The following is a 22,539-nucleotide window of genomic DNA, read 5'->3' as shown; positions in this document are numbered from 1 at the left end:
AGGTGGCGGTGGGGACCCTGGGGGGAAGGGCAGCCCTTTGGGAGGTGGAGGCTGCAGAAGGAAGGGCCCCTATTACGCCAGGCGGGGGTCCTGGGGGAGGGGAGCCCTGTGGGGGAGGGGAAGGGATCTCTTAGCCCCCAGGGAGGTGGCGGCTACGGGAGGAAGGACCCCACCGCGCCAGGCCGGGGGCCCTGGCGGACATGAGTCTCCTGCCACCTGGGGAGAGAAGCCCTGGAGCGGCGCCTCCGGGGGCTCCCAGCCGCCGCCCCGGCCCCGCACTCACCATGGTACAGATGGAGGCGAGTCTCCGGACTGTCATCAGTATTTCCATCCGCCCGACCCGGCCCCGGCCCCGGCCCCGGCCCCGGGCCCCGCAGCCGCCCCCGCGGCCGCCGACGCCATGTTGGGACCCAGCCACCCAACTGACAGCGGCAGCCAGAGCCGCAGGTGGCGCACCAGCCAAAGGGGTCCGGGCGCTGCCGGTGCGGCAGCGAAACGGCGCCGGGTACCCGCGCTGCCCGGCCACGAAGGTCCGGTCCGGTCCGGTCCGCCCCCCTCCCCCTGGCGCGTGGGACCAGCCCACCGCCTCCCTCGCCGCGCCTGTCCCTGGGGTCCCGCCTCGCGGGGCAGCCGAGCCAGCAGGGGGAGCGGCCCGGAGCCAAGGCACAGGGCTGGACGTCAGGAGACCCCGGCTGTGCTGCACCCAGCAGTTACCGATGAGGAGCGTAGCTCAGCAAAGCTCATGCTCCAATAAACGTGCGAGTCTCGAAGGTGCCACAAGTCCTCCTGTTCTTTCTGCGAAGACAGACTTGCCCGGCTGCTGCTCTGAAACCTGTCAGTCTTTTTAATGAGACCCACGGGGTTCAGCTCTGGGTTGTTTGCCTGCAGCTATTTTTCCCTCCTACACGTTGCATTTTCCATGTAATTTAGTACTTGCTCTCACGGGAGAACATTCAGTTATTTCAAAAAATAATACAGATATAAAGAAGGCTAAGTACTATTTTAAACATTCCCATAGAGAGTGAAGCAACTAAACTAGGAACAGGAAATTGACAAATAATGAGATTAGCAGAACCTTTAACTAGTTTTTTTTTAATTAGTTCCCTCTCTCCCACACCAAAATAGAACAAAATCCTTACAAATATTTATTTTTAGTATGGTAGCATCTGGAGCCATCCATCAGAATCAGAACTCCCCCGTGCTAGGTAAAACATGGAATAAAAAGAACAGTCCTGTGAAAGAGCATTTCCTGATGTAACTGCTACGTCATACACCCTACTTTGACCCCTCCCCCCATCAAAAACAAAAAATATATTTCTCACGAGTCAAAGTGAAAGGCTGACCAGACAATGTAAGGGTTGTTTCATACATACACAGTAACCAAATGCATCCGATGAAGTGAGCTGTAGCTCACAAAAGCTTATGCTCTAATAAATTTGTTAGTCTCTGAGGTGCCACAAGTACTCCTTTTCTTTTTGCGAATACAGACTAACACGGCTGCTACTCTGAAACCTGAAACCTGTCAGTATTTGATACTGTTCTATTGTTATATTTTCTTATATAATGCAAGAATATTTTTGTACATTTCACAATTATGCTAATTTTAAGCTACAGTGAGCAGAACGATCACAAAAATGCCACTTTTGTTTAGTGCAGAAGCTCTGTATGGTGTGAGAACTGGCCTTTGGGCTGCAGGGCTGTTATAAAGAACAAAGAAAGTCAAACAAAGCTATAAAGAGCAATCTATTGTTGTTTAAAATGTATTCAGAGTCAGAGGAGTTATACACAAACTGCCAGCAGTGAGTCTTGTCACAGCATCAGCTAAAGCCTACTACAAGTATATTTTCTCTTTTATTTAGCTTCTTTTCCCAGAAATGGCTCATCTGAATGTACCAGTCCGGAGACGGTTTGCTACAACTGGGGATGTACAGTATATAAATTAACAGTTGTTATCAGTACATTTTCAGGGAAGGCAGAATAGTCTTGTAGTTGAAACACAAGAATAGGAGATAGGTCTGACTCCAAGCCTGGTCACTGATTTGTGTTACCTTGAGCAGATCGTTTCACCTCTCTGTTCATCTGTCTCTCCCACCGTAAAATCTGCAAGGGTTAGGTAAAGTTTTAAAAGCACTTTGTCATCCTCATATAGAAGATATGCTAGAAATGCAAAATATTTTTTTTAGGATGCTCCCTCCCTGAATGTGTGTAAGTGCCAAATAAAAGAAGTAAAAACACATATTTAAAGCGATAGCCAAAAGCAACATAGACTGGTAAATAAATATGTATGAAAGTTGGTGCAGAAATAAATAACACAATCTCCCCACAACATGCACACACATAGAACTTGGGATGGGACCACCCTAAGGGTGTTTTGTGAAACAACTAGAACTTTTGAAAAAAGTTTTGGATTTTACTATACTTAGAGTTTTGCAAACATTTCCCCCCTTAATTTAAGACATTGTTTTTCCAAGGAAAGTTTAATTAAAAACATGTTATCCTAGTGAAATGTAAACCCATTGTACACAAACATAATAAAGATCCTCTTGAAAAATAATTCTTACTCTGAGTTATACAATCCTAAATAGTGTGATTCCCTCAATATGGTTTCACTCAGTAAAATGCTATTTTGACAATCTATAAAATTGGATAAAGAGAAGATTAGGAAGCCTCAGGCTTTTACTACATAGTTTAAAAGAACTGTTTCAAGAATTTGATTCTAAAATTTAAGATTTTTATAAAAATGAGTTGGGGAAGGTTGTTGGGTTTTCAAAACATATTGAGAATAAAAATGTTTCATGATATGTTTTTTAAAATTTCAACAAAAATGTTCTGGAGAGGGAGTTCTGCATGGTTTTGGAAACTATAATGGTTAGAAACTCAAGAGCATAAGTGCATAAGAATCTGAAAGCAAAACTGATTAGAAACAGAAATTGATTGGTCTAGTTTGAGGATCCAACCTGAGTGAAATGATGTATTAATGGTGAAAAATAACCATAGGCCAGATTCTGGATTGTTTCACCAATTTTCCTCTACAGAGGATCTGTCTCTTACAGTTCTGTGTTTCTGAGCTGAATAGTTTAAGGTATGCTAACACAGTTGACAAATTTATTTTTAAGTATATAAATATATCTTGACAGTTTTGCTGTATATTGATCTTAAACAACCTTCCATGAAATTTGCCTAAGTGAGAGAGCAGGATAAATGGAGAAAGGGAACAAGGAACACTTTTGTCAGATTAGCTGGCATTTCTATCACAAGACCATCACAATGTTTCTGCTATTATGTACTGAAATCAGTTGTTGTGCCTTCCTTTAGGACTTCTAAATAGGTATATGTTCTTCTATCAGCATGTTTGCTTATATACAACATCCCTTGTGACACTGCTAACTTATTTGGCCTTTTCCCTGTGGTGACACTCTTTTGGCCTCCCAGTGGTTTGGCATATATTGCCTTATTTGTATATTACTCATCTACATATGCTTTCAATAGCTAATGACAACAAAGGCACCTTTATCCTTTAATTAGTATCTTCCAGTGGAAGACAGGCACAAGAAGAAAGCTTTACCAGTTGATCACAAGAGTTGCTCAAATCAAGTGTTTTTAACAGATTCAGACTTTTGTTTAGTAACACATTGAGAACTGAATTATTACTTGATCAATATATTCAATCAGAATTCCACCTCCCCCCAATAAATGTGGCCTGTTCCCACAAAACTTCTGTGAAATTGGAGCAATTTTGAAATTAAATTTCTTATGCCATATTTTTCGTCATTTGGATGCTTGAGAACTTGCTTTCAGATTGTCACTCTTAGAAATTTGGAAAGTGTGGCGAGAGGACCCATGCCCCAAAAGCTACATGGTCTGGTGCTTATTCATAGGACTGGGAATCAGCTGATCCTCGTGGGTTCTATTCCCACCTCTGGAAGTGACTATAATAGTCTACAAAGCAATAATACTTGGCCCTCACATAGCAATTCAATACAAGTGTTATTTAGTAAGAAATTATTAGCAGCCTCATTTTACAAATGGAGAAACTGAAGCTTCCTAAGTCACTTGACTCCTGTGCCTATTTTCCTAGACCACTGTGAAGCAAGGCCAGATTTCAAGAGAATAGCATCCAATACACACTCAGCATGCTGAGCTCTTTTGAAAATGGGAACTGGAGCTCTTTTGGCAACTTGGCTGTAGTGCACTGAGAATAGGGTTGGCAGTCTGGAGACCCGAGGCCTGATTTTCCATTCTGCTACATTAGTTTTCTGTCACCATCATACTCTTGGATCTTAAAACCTACTCTAGGGGGAACTCGGAGCCATGCTGTGACTGAAAGACGCTGCGAGACCCTGAATTCCCTGGGTCTAGGGAGCAGACCCAGAATAGCCAGCTCTGTACCCTTTTCTCTTACAGGAGGCTCCAGTGCAAAAGGTGTGGCAGGGGCAGGAGAGGGTAGTGGCTGGTGTATTCCCGCATTCTGGCTGGCTCATCCCCCATAGCAATGGAACACGTTAAGGCTGCCCTAACGTACGCTGGAGCCTGCAGTGCACCATCACTCCCTGGGCTGGGCACAGCAGCACAGTAGGGATGTAAGTAGGCCTTTTTTGACAGTCCATCACCAGCACTAAATTAACTTTAAAATGTCCAAAAGGACAGCTGTGACCTAGCACAATGCTGACACACATACCCACACAGTCTAAATACAGATGCATTGCATTGTTACACTGTTGACCAATGGCCTATTTAAAAAAAATAAAGCAACTATCAACAAATGATCCTCTCCTTGAACAATAAAAATGAAAAGTATTGATATTATTTGTGTCATCTAATAACTTGCAAACACCCAAAGGTATTGCTTTCCGAGAGGCTGCAAAATACAATCTAAAACTGATTAAATCCTCATTATATTGCAGAGGAATGTTCATCAGCTCAAGCTCTCTTAAGGGATCCAAGTGCATCACCTGTACACAACAGATCAGAATGGACAGCAGAGAAAACTGGGTCCAATTGAAAGTACAAAGGGAATTTAGATAGGCAGAACAGAATTATTCAAACTACAATTTCACCAGGACAGTTCAGGGTGGCCATATCTTGCTGAAACAACCACCATGACGATTAAAAAAATTGAAGGATGTGTTTTCAGCTCAGAGACAAGGTATAGCATGTAGAACAGGCAGTGAGAAAAGATAAAGCAACAGACTGAGCATGGTTCATAGGAGGCACACACTTTATGCCCTCTCTAGTGGAATGTCACGTTTTGACTTCTGATTGGCCGAGGAATGCAGGAGTCAGTTTTCACTGGAGTTGAACAGAAAGTTTCCCTCCGCTTTGCAAAGTCGCTGTCTGAGCAGAATCGTCGGAAAGAAGAGGCCAGCTGCTCTGATACTTCCCTAAAAAGCTGCTTAAATGAAATGAGAGGACTTATCCATCCAAGGATTTACAGCTTAGAAAAGAAGCAAAGAAGTCATTTTCCCCCTTTTCTCCCCCTACTCCCAATAGAGCTGATCAGATCTCAGTTCTGGCATGCGTCTCATCTCTCAGAATACTATGTCACAGTATTCTACTAACTTTCTCTTGCTTCCCATACCCGAGTATCCTGTCTTAGACTGTGTGCCCAACAAAATCATCAAGCTTGTTGTACTTGGTGGCAGTAACGTTGGCAAGACAGGTAAGTCCACAGGGCTTTGATTGTATTTACAACGTAACTGTATTTACATTTTATGGTCAGATTGAGCGGAGTCTGTATATACTCCGTAATTGTTGTATAGGTTTAATTACCACTTTAAAAAATGCTCAGAATTTTCAATGAGATGGATCAGATCATCCAATATATGTAGTTCAAATGTGAGGTGGCATGGTCAAGTGGGTAGGACATTGAGTAGGTGTCCAGAGCCCTGCATTAAATTCTCAGCTTTACCACTGACCTACTGTATGATCTTGTACAAGTCACTTCACTGTGTCTCAGTTTCCCCATCCGAAAAATGGGACTAATGATACTTGCCTTCGTGGTGTGTACCACTTTGAGATCTATGGATGAAAAAAGTATTATTTTCCACATATTTTTCTATGATTTGGGGTGGGGACAAGGAAGAGAGAGAAATTGAGTTTAGTTTAGAAATTTAGTTTTTGTATGTGTGGATTGTGATTTCACAAATAAGCAAATTTTAGTAGGAACAGACTTTGTTTTACTATATCTGAGGTCCTGCTTCCACTTAGTAAAATTTAAGCAGTCCCCTTTTATAGAAATTTAAAGTAGCTCATTGTAGATAGTGGCATAGCTGCATAGTTAAACAGCTGACTAGATGGGGCTGCATGTCAGTGGTGGGTGTAATAATCTTTAAAAATGGAGTCTGTGGGAATGCTGCATGCAGATAGGGCTTGCAGAATCAGACCCTTCATTGTTTGTCAGTTGATTAATTTTGCCAACTGATTTGGGATGAAAGGCACTATAGAAATAAGTTGCTGTTACTGTAAAAAACAAAACCAAACCACAGTTCTTCTCAGAAAGAGATCAAGAGACAGCAAAATGTTTTCCAAGCTTTCTAGCCCTAGGATCTTTGAAACCATCAGAAATTAAGATGAGCAAGAATTTCCCACTTGCTGCAGATTGATCACTTGCACAGCACATGCAGTATGCCGTTGGATAAAATGAATAGATTCACAGATTTGAAGCCAGAAGGAGCACTAGATCATCCATTCTGACCTCTGATATCCATAGACCAGGTCTTAAACTTGGTACTGTGAACCATCATAGTATTGTAAGAATTTGCTTTGTTTTAGTTCATCAAATTATTTTAAGCTCAAAGGGCACCTTGTGATAGCTTCATTGACATTCACATTACTCTATGAGTAGCCTGATTAAAATCAATGGGAGAACTCGTGAGACAGGGTGCTGGCAACCCAGAGTGATGGTATCATACTCTGGCTCCAAATCATTTCCTATGTGGGCAAAAAACGGAGCCATATGCCTAGAGTAAAGTGTGAACAAAGTTTAGCTTGGTGCTACACTAAGTCAGCTAGTAAGACATTACATGCATTCTGCAAAGGCTGATATTGACTCAGATTAAAGGCCCATATTTTTTCCTTGTTTTACAGCCCTGGTTGTGCGCTTTCTCACTAAAAGATTTATTGGAGACTATGAGGCCAATACTGGTGAGTCTACTTCCTAGTGCGGCATTATAGATAGATTCCTTTTCCAACCACTGTTTATTAAAAGAAAGTGAAGCAGTTAGATGCCCATAAGGTGCATATTTCCAGTTAATTGCCTCAGGCTCTGAAAACAATAAATCAAAGGCTCGTTATTTACTATCCTTTTAGTCAGTATTATTTTCACTCTGATGGAAAAGGTTCAAAGGGAAAGATTGGCTTGGGGACATACCTATATTAAAGGCAGAATCAAGGAATGTTTCATATATCAACTGAACAATAGAGGCCAAATGCTACCCTGCCTGTGCAACCCCAGTGAAGTCAATGGGATTTCACTAGAGGGTAAGAGTCATCCCAGAATTTTGTCCTATGTGTTTGCTTTTTTCTGTACCCAGGACAGGTACAATGGTAAGGGAAGCTTTCCCCACTTTGCCTTGCTATTTTGTCCAATTCTGACCCATAGGGAACATCTCAGAGCAGGAGTGGCCAATCTGTGGCTCTGAAGCCACATGCAGCTCTCCAGAAGTTAATATGCGGCTCCTTGTATAGGCACTGACTCCAGGGCTGGAGCTACAGGCGCCAACTTTCCAGTGTGCCGGGGGGTGCTCACTGCTCAACTCCTGGCTTTGCCACAGGCCCTGCTCCCACTCCACCCCTTCCTGCTCCCTCGCCTGAGCCTGCTGTGCCCTTGCTCCTCTGCCCCCCCCTCGAGCCTCCTGCATGTCATGAAACAGCTGATCGGGAGGGAAGACAGGTGCTGATTGGCGGGGTTGAGGGGGTGGGAGACTCTGGGAGTGGAGGGGGGGTGCGGAAGGGGGGCTGCTGACATATACTGGGCTCTTTGGAAATGTACATTGATAAATTCTGGCTCCTTCTCAGGCTCAGGTTGGCCACCCTTGTCTCAGAGGGTATGATGCTGTGACCCATTTACTCCACACCCTCCCTGCCCACCAGGACGCCCATTGTATTAGCAGGGTCTGTAAAGTGGATACCTGTGCACTAGGAACTGTACTGAGACCAGTTATCTCATCTCACATGTAGGCCACCTAACAGCTATGGGTGAACTATCAAGCTGGGCTGGATTCAAACCAGTGATTTTGTAATTGTTTTGCTTTGGGAGATACATGTTGAGTTGAGAAGGAAGAGTCAGAAATAGGGATGGTAGAGAACCAGAAACCTTTGATCTACTCTGCCTGTCTGGTGAGTGATGGTCTGGAAGCTTTTACTGACTGCCCCCTTCCATTGACCCTAAATAAACCTTGACAGTTCAGTCTTTGTACTACTTCTCTTTCTTTTCCTCCACTTTTCCTGCAAGACACTGTCAATCAAGCTAGATTTCTAAGTTTCACAATGGATTGCTACCAGACACACATTGCTAAGAACTGCATGGTTTTTTTTTCATTAAGCTACCAGCCCTACAGCCATACTGGAGCAGAAACAAATATGCTAAAGATAAGAAACAGGTGTTAGTAAATCTGTGATCACATGCCCATGCTTCTCCTGCAGCTGGATATAAGGCAGAACACTGTCAGCATCTGGAAGTACCTGTACTTTTCCCTGTGATATATTACGGAGTAGGAATAGTATATTGGCTGGTCTTGGTTCAGGGGTTAGGTATCTCCCCATAAAACAGCACAATCTTTTCCAGCTTAACATCTGATACATTTTCATAGGACTTACAGAAAAGTTATTCATGCAGTGCAGTCAGGTTTAAAATGTACTATTTTAATGCTGGATTCAAATGCAGTGAACTTTGCCATAGTGAATGTCCTCATATTCTAAATGTTTCTATGAGCTCAGATATTTTTCCATTGGAGCAAAGATACCTGCTTCTGTGAACCAAATTTTAGACACATTTCTCAGAGGGATGATATATTGTTTTAAACTAAGGTTCACACGCACCACAGTTGGCGCTTATTGGCTTGTTCATAAGTAATCTGAATTGAGGCCAAGGACTGAATAGGCCATGAAGAGTCAAATCCCTGCTTTCCCCTGGGGGTGATTCCTCCAGGTCAGAGTTGAAACATATTGCCTAGGCAGTAGCAGTGAAGCTTGTACTGGGACAGTATGAACACTGAACAGTGCCGCACTGACAACTGTTGAGACTGTAGTTCTCTGTTTAGCCGTGTTTAACAGGGGCTCTCTCCTCTTGAGTGCCTCCTGCTGCTGTGTGTGGTACTGCAGTCCTTTTCCTGCTCCTGGTGTCCCATAGGTTGTCGGCCTCAATTGGCATGTTGTCAGTGGCTTGGCCCTCCAGCCAAGTCACAAAGTCCAAATGAATTCCTTCTGGGGTAGTAAAGAGTCCAAGAGTCCAGAAAAAAGAAAAGGAGTGCTTGTGGCACCTTAGAGACTAACAAATTTATTTGAGCATAAGCTTTCGTGAGCTACAGCTCACTTCATCGGATGCATTTGGTGGAAAATATTTTTAGTATAGTATAGTAACACGGCTGCTACTCTGAAACCAATAAATGAAACAGTCTCTTTGCCCTCACTAGCATCTTCAGTCTAGCTTTGGGCCCTTTAACTTCAGCCCTTCACTCAGGCTTCCCAATGAGACTTGTCTTCTACTCAGGGTTTACATCACTTGGCCTGGGAATCCAGGCCCACCCACTACTCCAGGTTCTGATCCTGGGACCCTATGCACAGCAGCCATGTACTACTCACTTCAATTCATTGCTGCTATTTCATTGAGCGTCTTCCCACCTGGCCCCCTTATCTTCATCCCTGACCGCAGGGTTAAAGTTCTCAGGTCCTCTCTCTCCCCCAGCTTACGCAAATGCAGCCAGAACCACACTCTGGTTGTTCCTTGAGCTCCTGTGTCCAGAGAAGAGTCCCCTGCCTTGTTCCTCTGGTCCCAGCCAGGAACTGCTCTGCTAAGGCCTGGTACCTCCTGATTAGCTGCTTCTGTGCAGCCTCTGTAGGCAGGCCTGGAGGACCCACCTTTGTTGCTCCTTTACTGGGGCTGAGTGTAGTAGAACCATGAGGCCTGTAGCATGGGGCCATAAAGGGCCTGTCCCACCGTGTCACTTGTGTTATGTTTTCTAGCTAAACAAAGAGGACATCAGTCTCCAAGCTGTCATTATATCAACCATGGATACTTCATAAACCCCAAACTTAAGCTTTCTTTATGTTGTTGGACCTGCAATACAAAAACAAATATAGCTCAAACCCAACATGTCCATGGTCTTGATCAAAGTTGGGCCAAGCCTAGAAACTTTTATCCAGCCCTCATGCTCTGAACCTTAGTGATTTGGATAAAATGGAACCTGGATACATGCTATCCCTACTTTGGGGGTTTCAGAACCATAGTCTGACTGATGAGATTCTGCAGATCCATAATAATAACCTAAACTCTCTAGTCTTAATGCATGGTTGTGTGCTCCATTTACAATACTGTATGTATTTGGCATGCTTTTCCTTGCACTTACAGTAGAAATCCATGGAAAACAGCTCACTCCTTTAACAGTTTTCAGAGTAGCAGCCATGTTAGTCTGTATTCGCAAAAAGAAAAGGAGTACTTGTGGCACCTTAGAGACTAACAAATTTATTAGAGCATAAGCTTTCGTGAGCTGAGCTGTAGCTCACGAAAGCTTATGCTCTAATAAATTTGTTAGTCTCTAAGGTGCCACAAGTACTCCTTTTCTTTTTCCTTTAACAGTGAATTCCCTGATTCACTTGTGATTACAAGTACTTCCAATCTGCATTATAGAAGAGTGCTACTCTATGTGGAATCAATGGCTTATTTTAAGTGGGCACAGAAATCCCATTCAGGTTGTCCTCTCTCATTCCAAAAGAAGTAGCAGATCATTAGGAAGAAGTCATCTATTAGAAAGAAGAACAGATATTCCTCAGTAATGTGAGTCACAGGAGAAATCGTAGGCCAGTATTTGCAACCATTGAAAATGGATTCTGGATTTGAAACTGTTGTGTTGCTCTTTGAACATGTCACATAAAATAATCTGGCCTGATTGTTCCATGGGTAAAGTAGTTTATAAATTATTTAATTTAATTTTTAATAAAGAGTTTAAAAATGAAGAATTTAGATACAGCCCAGGGTGGTGGAAACACCCAATCAAGGAACATATATAATACCATGTTACTTGGGCAACCAATCACACAAATTCACCCCGGTGTAAAAGGGCTAGCCTGGGACCTATGTACCATATAATTCCCAGGACTCAGGACTAGAATATTCTGATTTTGACTGGATTTACTTTTTTTTTCTCCATTACATGTACTGTCTCTAATTATCTTACTTATTTATCAGGTGCCTTGTATTCAAGAAAATTCACCATAGACGGAGAGCAGATCTCCTTACAGGTGCAGGATACACCCTTTGTCTCATTGGAGGTAAAATGTCTGCTCAAAGGATTTATGCTTCAGAATACAGTGGGTGTCTTTTGTTCATTGCCAGCTCTTTGGCCTCCCCTGTACGTAACTCTGGTCATTAGCAGATGTTCCCGAACCAGAACCCCAAATGTGGACATCCCAACTCAGATGGCCTCTGCCCTGCCTCACCTACTCCTTTAAGTCAGGTTCCTTTCAAGTTAAATCAAGGCCAAAAGAAATGACTTAGTGCAGCCCAAGCTTAAACTGAGGAATAAAGCTGCAGGGCTAGCTTGGTTCAACCAAACCTTTGCTTAATCTAGTTGCTGGCCAGGAGTTCCTGTCCCTGGATGAACAGAAGGAACTCTCAACTGTCCAGAGGCCAATATGGCTGCTCAGGTCAGACCCTCCTCTCCCAAAGCAAATCTCTCTTCCTTCTGAGGGACAGTCTTTAAAGCAGCTGTAGAAATCTCCAGTTGGGGGCCTTCTTAGTATCTGCATTAAACCACTCCTTACTTCTCAGGTGCATGAGGTGGATAAGCCCCATCACACCAACCCCCCATCAGATTTCAGGGTGTTCTGGTTATAATTCCTGGCTAGGGACCTCTCCATAAAAGAGCAGTGCTAAACTGACTCTATTTTTTTGGAGCTGGTTTGGAAGCAGACCAAAATAGTGGAAATTTCACAGAAGCACCAAATTTTGTGATATTTTCCTCTTGAATGATGGAACTCTCACAAGATCAACTGTTTTCATGAAGTTTCTAAGATTTAGGGCCAAAATTTAGTGCATTTTCATCAACACTGAACCCAAATCTTAGGTTTGTTTTTTTCTTGAAACCAAATCCAAACCCAGATTTAACCTAGCATATATCTGAATCTAAACACCATTATCAACCTCATCCTCTCTCATGTCAACCTGAAAAGGTTTGAAGATCCTGTTTAGTTTAGATAAGCACCTGAAAATACCTATGCTTCTCTATGTCCTGGCTGAGTTATCCCATCATGAGTTTGCAGAGCTGGGCAGGAAATCTCATGTAATCCAGGATTCCATCTGAGTTTTCTTTGATCACTATAAATTGGTTTAAGTGAAAAGCCAAAAGTCCCAACCAATAATGTCCCATGCCTTTTTAAAATGGGGGTGGTGGGTGGGTGCGATGGAGGAACATACATCCTGGTCATCATTCATTCTGAATGCTACCATCATCCACACTGAGAAAAGGAAGGCAGGGAAACCTCCAGAACCCTTTATAAAATGTTTTGGAAACTTGGTCAGATTTTGTGGGGAGAAATTAAAAAAAAATTCTGTTTTTATAAACAACTATTTTTCCAAGGAAATTTTATTTAAAAACCACATTTTTCTCATGAAGCAGAAATCTGTGCTATGCAAACAATATTCTATTTTGAAAGGAATTCTTACCCTGCTTCTAAGGCTTCCAGAGGCATAAAACAAGAATTAAAATGCATGCAGAAGCCCAGATCTCACATTTTTGCTAGCGCCAAACAGAACTTGACCTTTCAAAGTTTTGAGTTCAGTTGAACCCATGATTTTAGTGGGTTTGAAATTTAGTAAAAGAAGCTCTCCTATCAAGGACACAAAGTACAGCATGACATCAATCGCTAAGTATAGTCTTTCCCTCTATTTGTAAAAATACGGCAGAGGATCGAAAAGGTGTGTTGTAATCTGAAGTCCTAACTAAAAGCCCTATCATTTTAAGAGGATGAAATTCACCTCTGTGCAGGGGCCCAGTGTATGGCTTATGTGCCACTTACACCCTCAAAATAATGCTTAAGTGGGAATTAACTGGTACTAGCTATTTTCACAGGTGTGACTATCACCCAGAGAGCCTGTTGACAGAAATTAGGCACTGTCACCGGGGAAGCATGATAAATACATAATAAAGGGAATCCACCTTTCATTCTATCCTGGGAGTGGAGGGAGAGTGAAGGAGGTCCACTCCCCTTCCTTTCTCTCCAGATATAAAATCATTTTTCAGATTTCACTATTTTGACTCGACACTAACCCAAGTTTTGATTTCTGGAACCAGGGCCGAACTCTGCAGCATTCAGAGGTGTTACCTCTGAGGTTTGGAGTCAGCACTATTTCTAATTTAATGATGGGAGGCTTCATTTCCTTTGTCCCAGGAAAGCCCTGCACTGTTTCAATAATTCCCACAAAAGCTTTTTACCTTGGGTCTGTGTTTGCATCAAATGGTATAACTGAACTGATTTCAATGGCTCATTTCTGAATTGAGCCATCAAAAGAATGTTTGACTAGGTTGTGTTCATGTGTTTTCTAAGGAGATCCTTGAACTACAATGAGTCACTTGCACTCTGACATCTGTGTGCTGTGATTTCTGGAGAGAGTCATGTGGAGTTACTCAGAATTCTAACAACATCAGAAATGTTAATGTTTAAAAAAACCCAGAAACAGACAGATAACTTGGTTTGTTAAATGATTAATTGCTACTTGAAATATCCATAGCCAGTGACCGTGTGTAGTTTTTAATTGGTAAGGAGACATGTCTGTAAACAAACTAGCTTATTAGTCTTTTATTTTTGTGAATAAAACATTCCACTGAGGATTATCACATCTATCTTACTGCTGGCTGGGCCCAGCCATTGTAACTGAGAACTTCTGCTCAGGAAAGATGCATTCTTCTGTTCCAAAGAAGTTTTCAAATCCTTGTTTATAGCAACTAGTTCTTTTCCCTGCTAAAATGAGTTAGCTCATGAAAGGGGCCTGGGGATACAAAGGAGGGCTACTTATATACAGATCAGTTACAGTAACCATGCAAGCTTCCCCTCTCCCCACATACTGCCCTGCCAATGTGCTGACCTGGGGCACCAGAGAGTTCACGCACCTCACTCTTTGAACTGACAGTGAAGATATCTCTATTCATTCTAGGTGTGACTGTAGTGTTTGTGAGGTTGGACACCTGTTCGGCAGGAACTGGATTGAGACCCAGCAGCTCATTTCACATAAATAGAGGTCACTTCTTATATCCTGAGAGTTGCATTCCATATGGAAATGATCCATGAGTATCTCAACTCTTTAATGGTTTAGAGTTCTGCTGTACCAATGATATGGCCTTACTGCTGTGTGCATCCCACAGTACCACTAATGAAAAAAATCCAAACACAGCATGGGATCAAGTGTGATGGCACTGTGAGATGGAAGAGATGAGGTGTTATTAGATTTTTTGAGCCATTGCCTCCAATGTCTGTGGTCTAAACTAAAGAAAAGATTTTCAAAGGTACAAAGGGCAATTAGGGACCCAACTCCCATTGAAAGTTAGGCCCCCAACTCCCATTTGTACCTTTGAGAAATCTCTCCCTAAAGCAAAGATTGCTCTTTTAGTTTTGCCTACAGTATTCCTCCTGCTGTCTGATCAGTTATTACATAATACATTTAAGCAATCATTTTCAACCCCAAGTGCCTGAAGTTAGGCTCCTAAACCCATATTTAGCTGCCTAAATAAAGTGATCAATTTGGGGCGAGTGCTGAGCACCCACAAACCCCACTGAAACCAATGGGAGCTGCACATGCTTGGCACCTTTGAAAAATCAGACCACTTTTATCTAAGTGCTTGAATATGGATTTAGGAGCCAACCTTAGAAAGCCAGGGTTTAAAATTTTGGCCTTTTCTCCTATTTTCTTGTTGTTGAATTTGACAAGTTAAATATCTGTCAAAAAAACTGTTGATGATTTTTCCTGGTGTTTCATGCTAGAGAAAAAGAGAAACTGAATTACCATATGAATGGTTGATATGATAGAACAATGTTTTAGTAATGGGGAAGGGTCTGAGAGGTTGCTGAAGTTCAATTTTAATTTAGAATGATTAGATTTTGGGTCTGTCCTACAGCTTTCACTTAGCCAATTAGCTCATAGATTATTTTATGTCAGTTTATTCTGGACAAATGTATTCATATTGGGCCGTTCAATAATTTGATAAGACTCCCAGAATTTCATTTGGCAAAAGATGTTGGGCCAGACATTGCAAGATGCTGAGCATCCCCTGGTTAGATTCCAAGATACTTTAATTCCCTCTGACGTTAGTGGCGACTGAAGGTGCTTAGTACCTTGTAGGCTCTGACCTAGAGTGGAAGAAGTTACAAGGAGTTGTATGTTGTTTCAAAGAGCCTATAATATTGGCAGAAACATTTCTTATCAGACCAAGCCTGCCAGATTAGAACATGCAATGCTAATCTCCCGGTCTAATTGAATAAAACCTCAGCAAGGATATTAAAAGTAATCGATTAGTCTAAAAAAACCTCATACTTAGAAATGAACTGATCACAACTCAGGCCAAAAAGTAATACATCAGCTTCCTTTGCATTCTTTCCCTGGTGATTGTTATTCCTGTCCTGATTAGGGGCAATGATGTTATGACACCTGATATGGGCACTCTTGGACTGTGCAGGCATGACAAAAAGACAGCTAACAGTAATCAGAAATCCACCGCCTCCTGGAGAAAGTAATCAGTGTTCAGGCCACCATTTATTTTCAGCTCCAGTGAACAATCACTTGCAGTAGATTACTTTTTCTAAAAAAAACTTTTAGTCTGAATATCCGGAGAAACTTGCAGATGGTAAGATCCATCAGACAGTGGAAAAGTCTCCTCAGGAAAGTGGTAGAAACCCCATCCTTGGAGACATTAAACACTAGATCGGAAAAGGCACTGAAGAAGATACTGTACGGAACAGTTCTTCCCTTGGTTAAGTGGGGCTAGACTAGATGACCTGACAGTTTTTTGCTGTCTAACTTTCTGGCTCTAACCTTGATGATTCCATTTATCATCCCTGATAATGAGGGGAGGAGTGCTGAATACTGATTCAATAAATACAAAATCCATTTGAACAAAGCATCAATGTTTTGACCATTTTTTAACTACTGAATAACTTCCTGGTCTCCACTCCAGTATCTGTGCTGCCAGATCCTATTCATATTCCATTGACATATCATGGTATTTCATCCTAGACCTGGTACATTCAACAGCAGCCAGAAATGCCTTTTGCTCTATATTCGTGTCAGATTAAGTAGCAGCAATATGATGAAATGGAGCAATTGCCTGCTCCCAGTGCTGTATGATCACTTGCTGCTGCCCTGTCTGATGGTAGCTTTTTTTGCTTCTTACTGTCTGTTTTCTAATCTCTCATCTCTTGGTTTTGATGGCAGGATGATAATGACAGTATTTGCTGCCAGGAGCAAATAAATCGTTCAATCTACTGGGCGGATGGTTTTGTATTCGTTTACTCCATCACGGACTATGATAGCTACCGGGTCATCCGACCCCTGTACCAGCACATTCGCAAGATCCACCCCAACGCCAACATCCCCCTGCTTCTGATGGCCAACAAAGGAGACCTGCTGCGAGCCAGACAGGTGTCCTCCAGAGAAGGGCTTCAACTGGCCAATGAGCTGGGTGGCACTTACTGCGAAGTGTCAGCCCGGGAGAACTGTGAGGGGGTACATGAGGCCTTCCAGCAACTTTGCCAGGAGGTGGGCAGGATGATTGGAAGCTGCAATGGGGAAAAACGGAGAGGGCTCCACCTCATCCGGCCCAAGTCTCCAAACATGCAAGACTTAAAGAGACGTTTGAAACAGGCACTGTCTTCCAAAGGGAAATCTGCCACTACACTTTGACATAGCTGACAGCTAGTTCAAAAAGCAAGCAAGCAAGCTGATATTTATGTCTTTATTTCCTCAAAATTCAATAGACACATTGGTTTTTAAAGATCTCAGTTAAACATCCTCTGTTTCCTTCAGCAAAAGGACCTATAGAATGGGTATTTCTGAGCAAGAGTTTGGAAACTGTGTTTAAAACAATAACGTGTCAAAAGCTATGCACTTTTTAAAAGGGGGATACCATACCGTCAAGTAGTTTATGCCTAAAATTTAGGTTTCATTAATAAGAAAAGATTTTTAAAATCCTAGAGAAGTGAAATGTCTTGGGTTTTTGTTTTGGGATGTAAATATTCCCAAACACAAACATTAGGGAGCTAAAGCATGATAACAGGAGAATGAAAATGACTATATACAGAAAGTGAAACTCCACTAGACTACTTTCCCTATCCTGTGCTAGCTAAGTGAAATTCAAAAAGCAAACAAAGAAAAAGGAGAAAACTAAGTGAGATTCAAATTAGATACTTTAAATTATGTTATAAAGTTATTAATAATAATGGGAATGATTTTTCAAATATGATTTTATCATTACAGTGCCTTTTTAAAGGAAGTGTAAAAAAATTACAGTTCTGATTTTTTTATTTTTATTATTACAAGTAACACCTGGGTTGACTGTAACTGAAAGATTGGGAGGAAAAGGATATGTTTCTCTTATTTATTTTTCAGTTTGTTTACTTTGACAGCGCTTTTTAGTTAGTTTCACTATAGTCTGCTTCCCCCATTTTTATGTGGGTCTTCACATGGCAACAGGAGAGAAAAAAACATCAAAAAAGATAGAGAAGTGTGATTGGGCTGGCAGCATCTCATTGTGTTGTGTCTCGGCATGCGCATCTTGCAGTATAACCTTCATCACATGATTTTTTTAAAATAGGATCTTAGTTTTGTTGGCATTGTTTGTAGAAAAAAAAGTTTAACTGTATAAATAAAGTTAATTAACCCTCAGAGCAATTCCCACTAAGCCCACTCAGCAGCTGAGCCAATCTTATTGCCTGCAGTTGGTTTGAATACGTTTGTGTGTGTGTGTACACAACATAAATCCACAAGGCCATACAGGTGTTGCTTCATTAGTTGTGCATTGTATGCAGAAGCAGCCTATAAGTGGAGGTGGACCAAACCACAAAACACTAATCCTGTTCCAAACTTTCAGAGAACTCGGGAGTTGCCAGGTTAGGGATTTGGTTGGGGTTGATCTTGTACAAGAGATTATTATTCTGAGTAGACTAAGGGAATAAATAGATATCTCTGTGAGGTACAATACAATCCTGATACTTTTACATGCATAGGCCTGCAGCAGGAGTTAATGATTTGAAGGTAACTGTTATGGATTAATCCAAGAGTACAGTGACTCATCTGTCTTCAGTGCTTCACACAAACATATTTAAGAGGAGATTTATGTTTCATTTTTTATAAGACAGTATAAATGAGGGCTGGACAGCCTAAGATACTTTTGCAACACTATTTGGTTAGAAGTAACTTCACTAAGAAAACCATAGCTCCATTCTTACTCAGCACACAGCTTCTGATGGGCATATTTGAAGCAAAGAAGAGATTAACTGACAAGCAATCATGCTAGGGTGGCCAGGGCTAAGCGGGTATGTGAGCTGAAAGTCTTTTTATTAATTATTATTATTATTATTATTTTAATAAACAAGGCTATTTGAAGCTGTATTCTGTGGTCTGGCCAGTTTTATGGCAACAGAGACAACACAAAGGCATCCATCATACTGTTCTTAGTCCAGAGTGGAAAAGAACCAGATTTGAGCATGCAAAAGCCAAGATATAATGGTTATTTAACAGGCTCTCTCAGCAATTTACAGGAACATTAAGTGCAATAAACTTCAGTGAATTACACTGAGGAACACACAGATAATATCCCAGTTTAGAATAATCCGTAAGACTATAATTACAGGGGGATAATACTGAGCTAAACCAACAGTCTTTAAGGTATAACAAGCAACAGAACTGTAGATTTAGTTTGACATATTCAAGTATTAATGTAGTATAGTGATTCAGAAAGATGTAACTTTGCTTGTCCCCTATTTAATGAAAGTCCTAAGTAGGTTAGTTTAACCACCAAGATTTACTTCATCCATGTTCACAACCTGACCACAATCTCAGAAAGGGGGTGGATGCCGGAGAGAAGGGAACATACAAATAAAAAGTTACACCTTCTCCAAAAGAATTAATGCCTAAATTTGTTAATACAAAATATCAGAGATCAATTGACTCAGCTGGGTACATACATGGATGGCTAGCTCATGCCCTTTGCCTCAACGTCCACATTGCTATTTTTAGCATGCTAGCTTGAGCAGTGATAGCACTCGTCTGTCCATCCAGGCTGGGAAACTTGCTTCCAGCTGCAGTATCGACATACCCTTGGAGCCCAATCCTGGATTAGTACCAATAGGCTGCAAGGAAGGAGGGCTTGAATGAAGATGCTTGGCACACAAGGAAAGGAATGGAAGGGAAGATTGATTAGGGTTTCCAGTAAGAGCATCAGGCCAAATTCTGCTCTCCGTTATGCTGGTATAAATCCACATTAAGTTGGTTGAGAGGATTCCATTGCACATAAATTATCTGTAGAATTATATTTCCTTTGTAAACCATTTCCATTATCTTAGGCTGACTCAGATCAGATACAGCATGTAGTTTTCAGTGGGATTTGCAGCCAGGCTCACTTGGGCACAAATAAGTCAAATGACTTGCCTCGAGGTTAAACAGCTGAGTAAGTGATTCAGATGGACTTTGAAACCAGGTCCTTTTTCATTCATTCCCACCCTTTGCATCAACCAGCAGCCCACACCACCCTCTTCCATCTGTATACAAAGCATGATGAGCTGAGCTGCATCAAAAATTCAGGAAGAGAACATAATTAACAATGGGCAAACTTGTCCAAATTACAAGCTATACACTGACTGAGCAAAGCACACTTGCTAGCACCATGCACTATTGTAATAATTCTGAGACTGGGTCTGGGGCTGTCAAAGATAATTATTAAATGAGTGTTATTTTCTGTAGTTAGTTTTGTCAATTGCATTACTTGTAAATTCTTTGATTCTTTAATTCCTTGCAAGGGCAACATGATCCCCTGGATAGGGCTGTCAGGGTTCCATCCCCAACTGCTCCACAGACTTGTGGGAGCTTGGGTAAGTCTCTTAACTTCTCTCTGCCTCAGTTTCCTCATCTGTAAAATAAGAATAAGGATATTTACCAACCTTTGCAAAGTGTTATTGGATCAATACATGAAAAACACAAGGTAATTGTTTCCATTTATGATAGAGATGGTTTTAAACCACAACACCCAGCATCCCAAAGCTGAGGGCTGTTGGCATCCAGGATTTAGATACAGAGGATGTTAATGCTGGGAACCACATAGAAAATTCAGAACTTGATTTAAAAAACCCTCTACATTTCAAAGGGGTTTATATTCAGTATTTTGGTTCAGGCCCATCTCTAGCTTATGGCATTTATGCTGAGTTCAGTCTTATCCAGAATTCTGATGTGAACTGGAACCTGTTAAAGAGACCTTGTTAGCAATATTCCCGTAACTTCTCCCAGATGCATATCAAATGGATTGTGAAGGGAGAAGAAAATCAGATGATCATCTCCTTCTGCATGTGATTCATGTCAGGTCTGGAATGAGAGGAAAACAGTCCATTTCCGAGACACCAAACCAAACCAACTTAGTCTATTATCTGGAATGGCCAACTGATTGCCAAAAAGGGCCAATCGAAAGATATTGTGAAATAGCTGAGCCGATGATGGCAATTGGATTTCCTTACATCCAATGTCAAGGTTGGAAATGGCGGATCAAATTCAGACTTGCCACAAGCAACTGCAATTCCATTGACTTCACTGGAGGAGCAGCTACATATGCTAGGTCTGAATTTGGCCCTGGAGCTGCTGAATGTCGGTGGCACACATGCTAGTTCAGGGGTGGCCAACCTGAGCCTGGGAAGGAGCCGGAATTTACCAATGTACATTGCCAAAGAGCCACAGTAATACGTCAGCAGTCCCCCATGAGCTCCCCCCCGCCCCGCTCCCAGCGCCTCCCACCCATCGACACACCCACCGATCAACACCTCCCACTCCCAATCAGCTGTTTTGTGGCGTGCAGGAGGCTCTGGGGGTGGGGAGGAGTGAGGGCACGGCAGGTTTGGTGAGGGGACAGGAAGGCATGGAGAAGAGGCAGGGCCAGTGGCAGAGCCAGGGGTTGAGCAGTGAGCACCCCCCGGCACATTGGAAAGTTGGCGCCTGTAGCTGCAGCCCCAGAGTCGGTGCCTATACCAGGAGCTGCATATTAACTTCTGAAGAGCTGCATGTGGCTCTGGAGCCACAAGTTGGCCACCCCTGTGCTAGTTCCTAGCCTCCCATGCATTTTTAAGCAGTTCTTAACCTCATTCATTGATAGCTATTTTTGTGGATGGCACAGGTGAGCTGTCTACATGAAAGTTAAACATCCCATGTTTCATTTAAAACTCACTGAACCCCAGATGCCGGAGCTGAAAAAGACCATCCAGTCCTCCTCCACTGGGGCCAGTCCAGGCTTGTCCCCTACAGCACTTTTCCTAGTGCTTCATTCAGTCTAGTTTTAAAAGTTCCAAGTGAGGGAAATTCCACAACTTCGTTGGGAGACTACTCACAACCTAGAGACTGAATTTTTCAGCCTAATTTTTCCTTTTCTCGACCTTCTCCATGTACACATTTGAACCAGTTTAGTTAAACCTGTGCAATCTTTTGTGCAGACACTCATATTTTGGTTTAAGAGTAGCTGATTGCAGTTTAAAACCTAGTCCAAAAGGATTCAAAATTAATCCCAAAGAAGCCTGCTTTAAACCAAAATAGGAGTGTCCACTTAGTCTTTTACTCTGATTTAAGTAACTCAGTTTACAATCACACCTTGAGTTAAACCAATGGAATTCTGCATGTACACAAGCCCTTAGATTCACCCCCATCTATCCTAGTTGCTCTCATGCCCATGGACCAGCTTAACAGTTCCTCACCCTGCTTTGTGCTCAGAGCATTCAGCTCAATTACATCCCAACCTCTTGCTTAGTCAGTGTTTAGCTAGACCTGTTTTGTTCTCAGACATCTCAGTCCCTGATCATTTTAGTTGATCTTCTCTGATTTCTCTCCAATTTATCAGGAAGGTTCTATTTTGTAAGCTGCTGTGCACGCTACTGATGAGCACAGAACAGCTGTTGAATTAAAATGCACAGTTCCTGCTCTGCCAGATTCTTAAAGATTTTGGGATTGTTGGATTACGGAAAGGGCTCTCCAAAACTCAGTTCTACTCTCCTTTCAGCCATTAATCTCCTTAGTGATGGGTTCAAGCAATCTGTTACAAAGGGACACAGTTTATTTTAATTAAAGTGTATCAGTGTGGGTTCCTG

The 22,539-nt window shown here is 42.1% G+C and overlaps 2 protein-coding genes across 5 annotated transcripts in view; one reads left to right on the top strand and one right to left on the bottom strand.

Moving 5' to 3' along the window:
* Positions 1-709, bottom strand: part of LOC119861603 (ubiquitin carboxyl-terminal hydrolase 12-like) — a 41,477-nt gene extending 40,768 nt beyond the window's left edge. For 2 of the 4 annotated variants that reach the window (XM_043492135.1, XM_038416920.2), the window contains exon 1: positions 284-709. Coding sequence is in view for 2 of the 4 variants with exons in the window: in XM_038416920.2 (XP_038272848.1) it covers positions 284-331 (48 nt within the window). In the remaining 2 variants the exon portion in view is untranslated. The remainder of the gene's footprint in view (positions 1-283) is intronic. The other 2 variants (XM_038416922.2, XM_043492136.1) reach the window with 2 other exon arrangements.
* Positions 710-5,291: 4,582 nt separating this feature from the next.
* On the top strand, positions 5,292-18,088 carry LOC119861385 (ras-like protein family member 11A-like). The gene is made up of 4 exons (XM_038416467.2): positions 5,292-5,659; positions 7,087-7,143; positions 11,405-11,487; positions 16,640-18,088. Exons 1-4 carry the CDS (start codon positions 5,515-5,517, stop codon positions 17,105-17,107), a joined length of 753 nt encoding a protein of 250 aa, XP_038272395.1. The 5' UTR covers positions 5,292-5,514; the 3' UTR covers positions 17,108-18,088.
* Positions 18,089-22,539: the final 4,451 nt, after the last annotated feature.

Source organism: Dermochelys coriacea, chromosome 9 (genome assembly GCF_009764565.3).
Source record: "Dermochelys coriacea isolate rDerCor1 chromosome 9, rDerCor1.pri.v4, whole genome shotgun sequence".
In the NCBI taxonomy this organism is placed as follows: domain Eukaryota; kingdom Metazoa; phylum Chordata; order Testudines; family Dermochelyidae; genus Dermochelys; species Dermochelys coriacea.
The sequence above is the reverse complement of the archived record's forward strand: the minus strand, read 5'-3'. Positions and strand labels throughout refer to the sequence as shown.

Excerpts from the sequence above, each read along its gene's own strand:
- LOC119861385 (XM_038416467.2), top strand. The coding sequence starts at position 5,515 with ATGCGTCTCATCTCTCAGAATACTATGTCACAGTATTCTACTAACTTT. Across the intron at positions 7,144-11,404 it reads AGACTATGAGGCCAATACTG|GTGCCTTGTATTCAAGAAAA; the intron begins GTGAGTCTACTT and ends CTTATTTATCAG. Across the intron at positions 11,488-16,639 it reads CACCCTTTGTCTCATTGGAG|GATGATAATGACAGTATTTG; the intron begins GTAAAATGTCTG and ends TTTTGATGGCAG.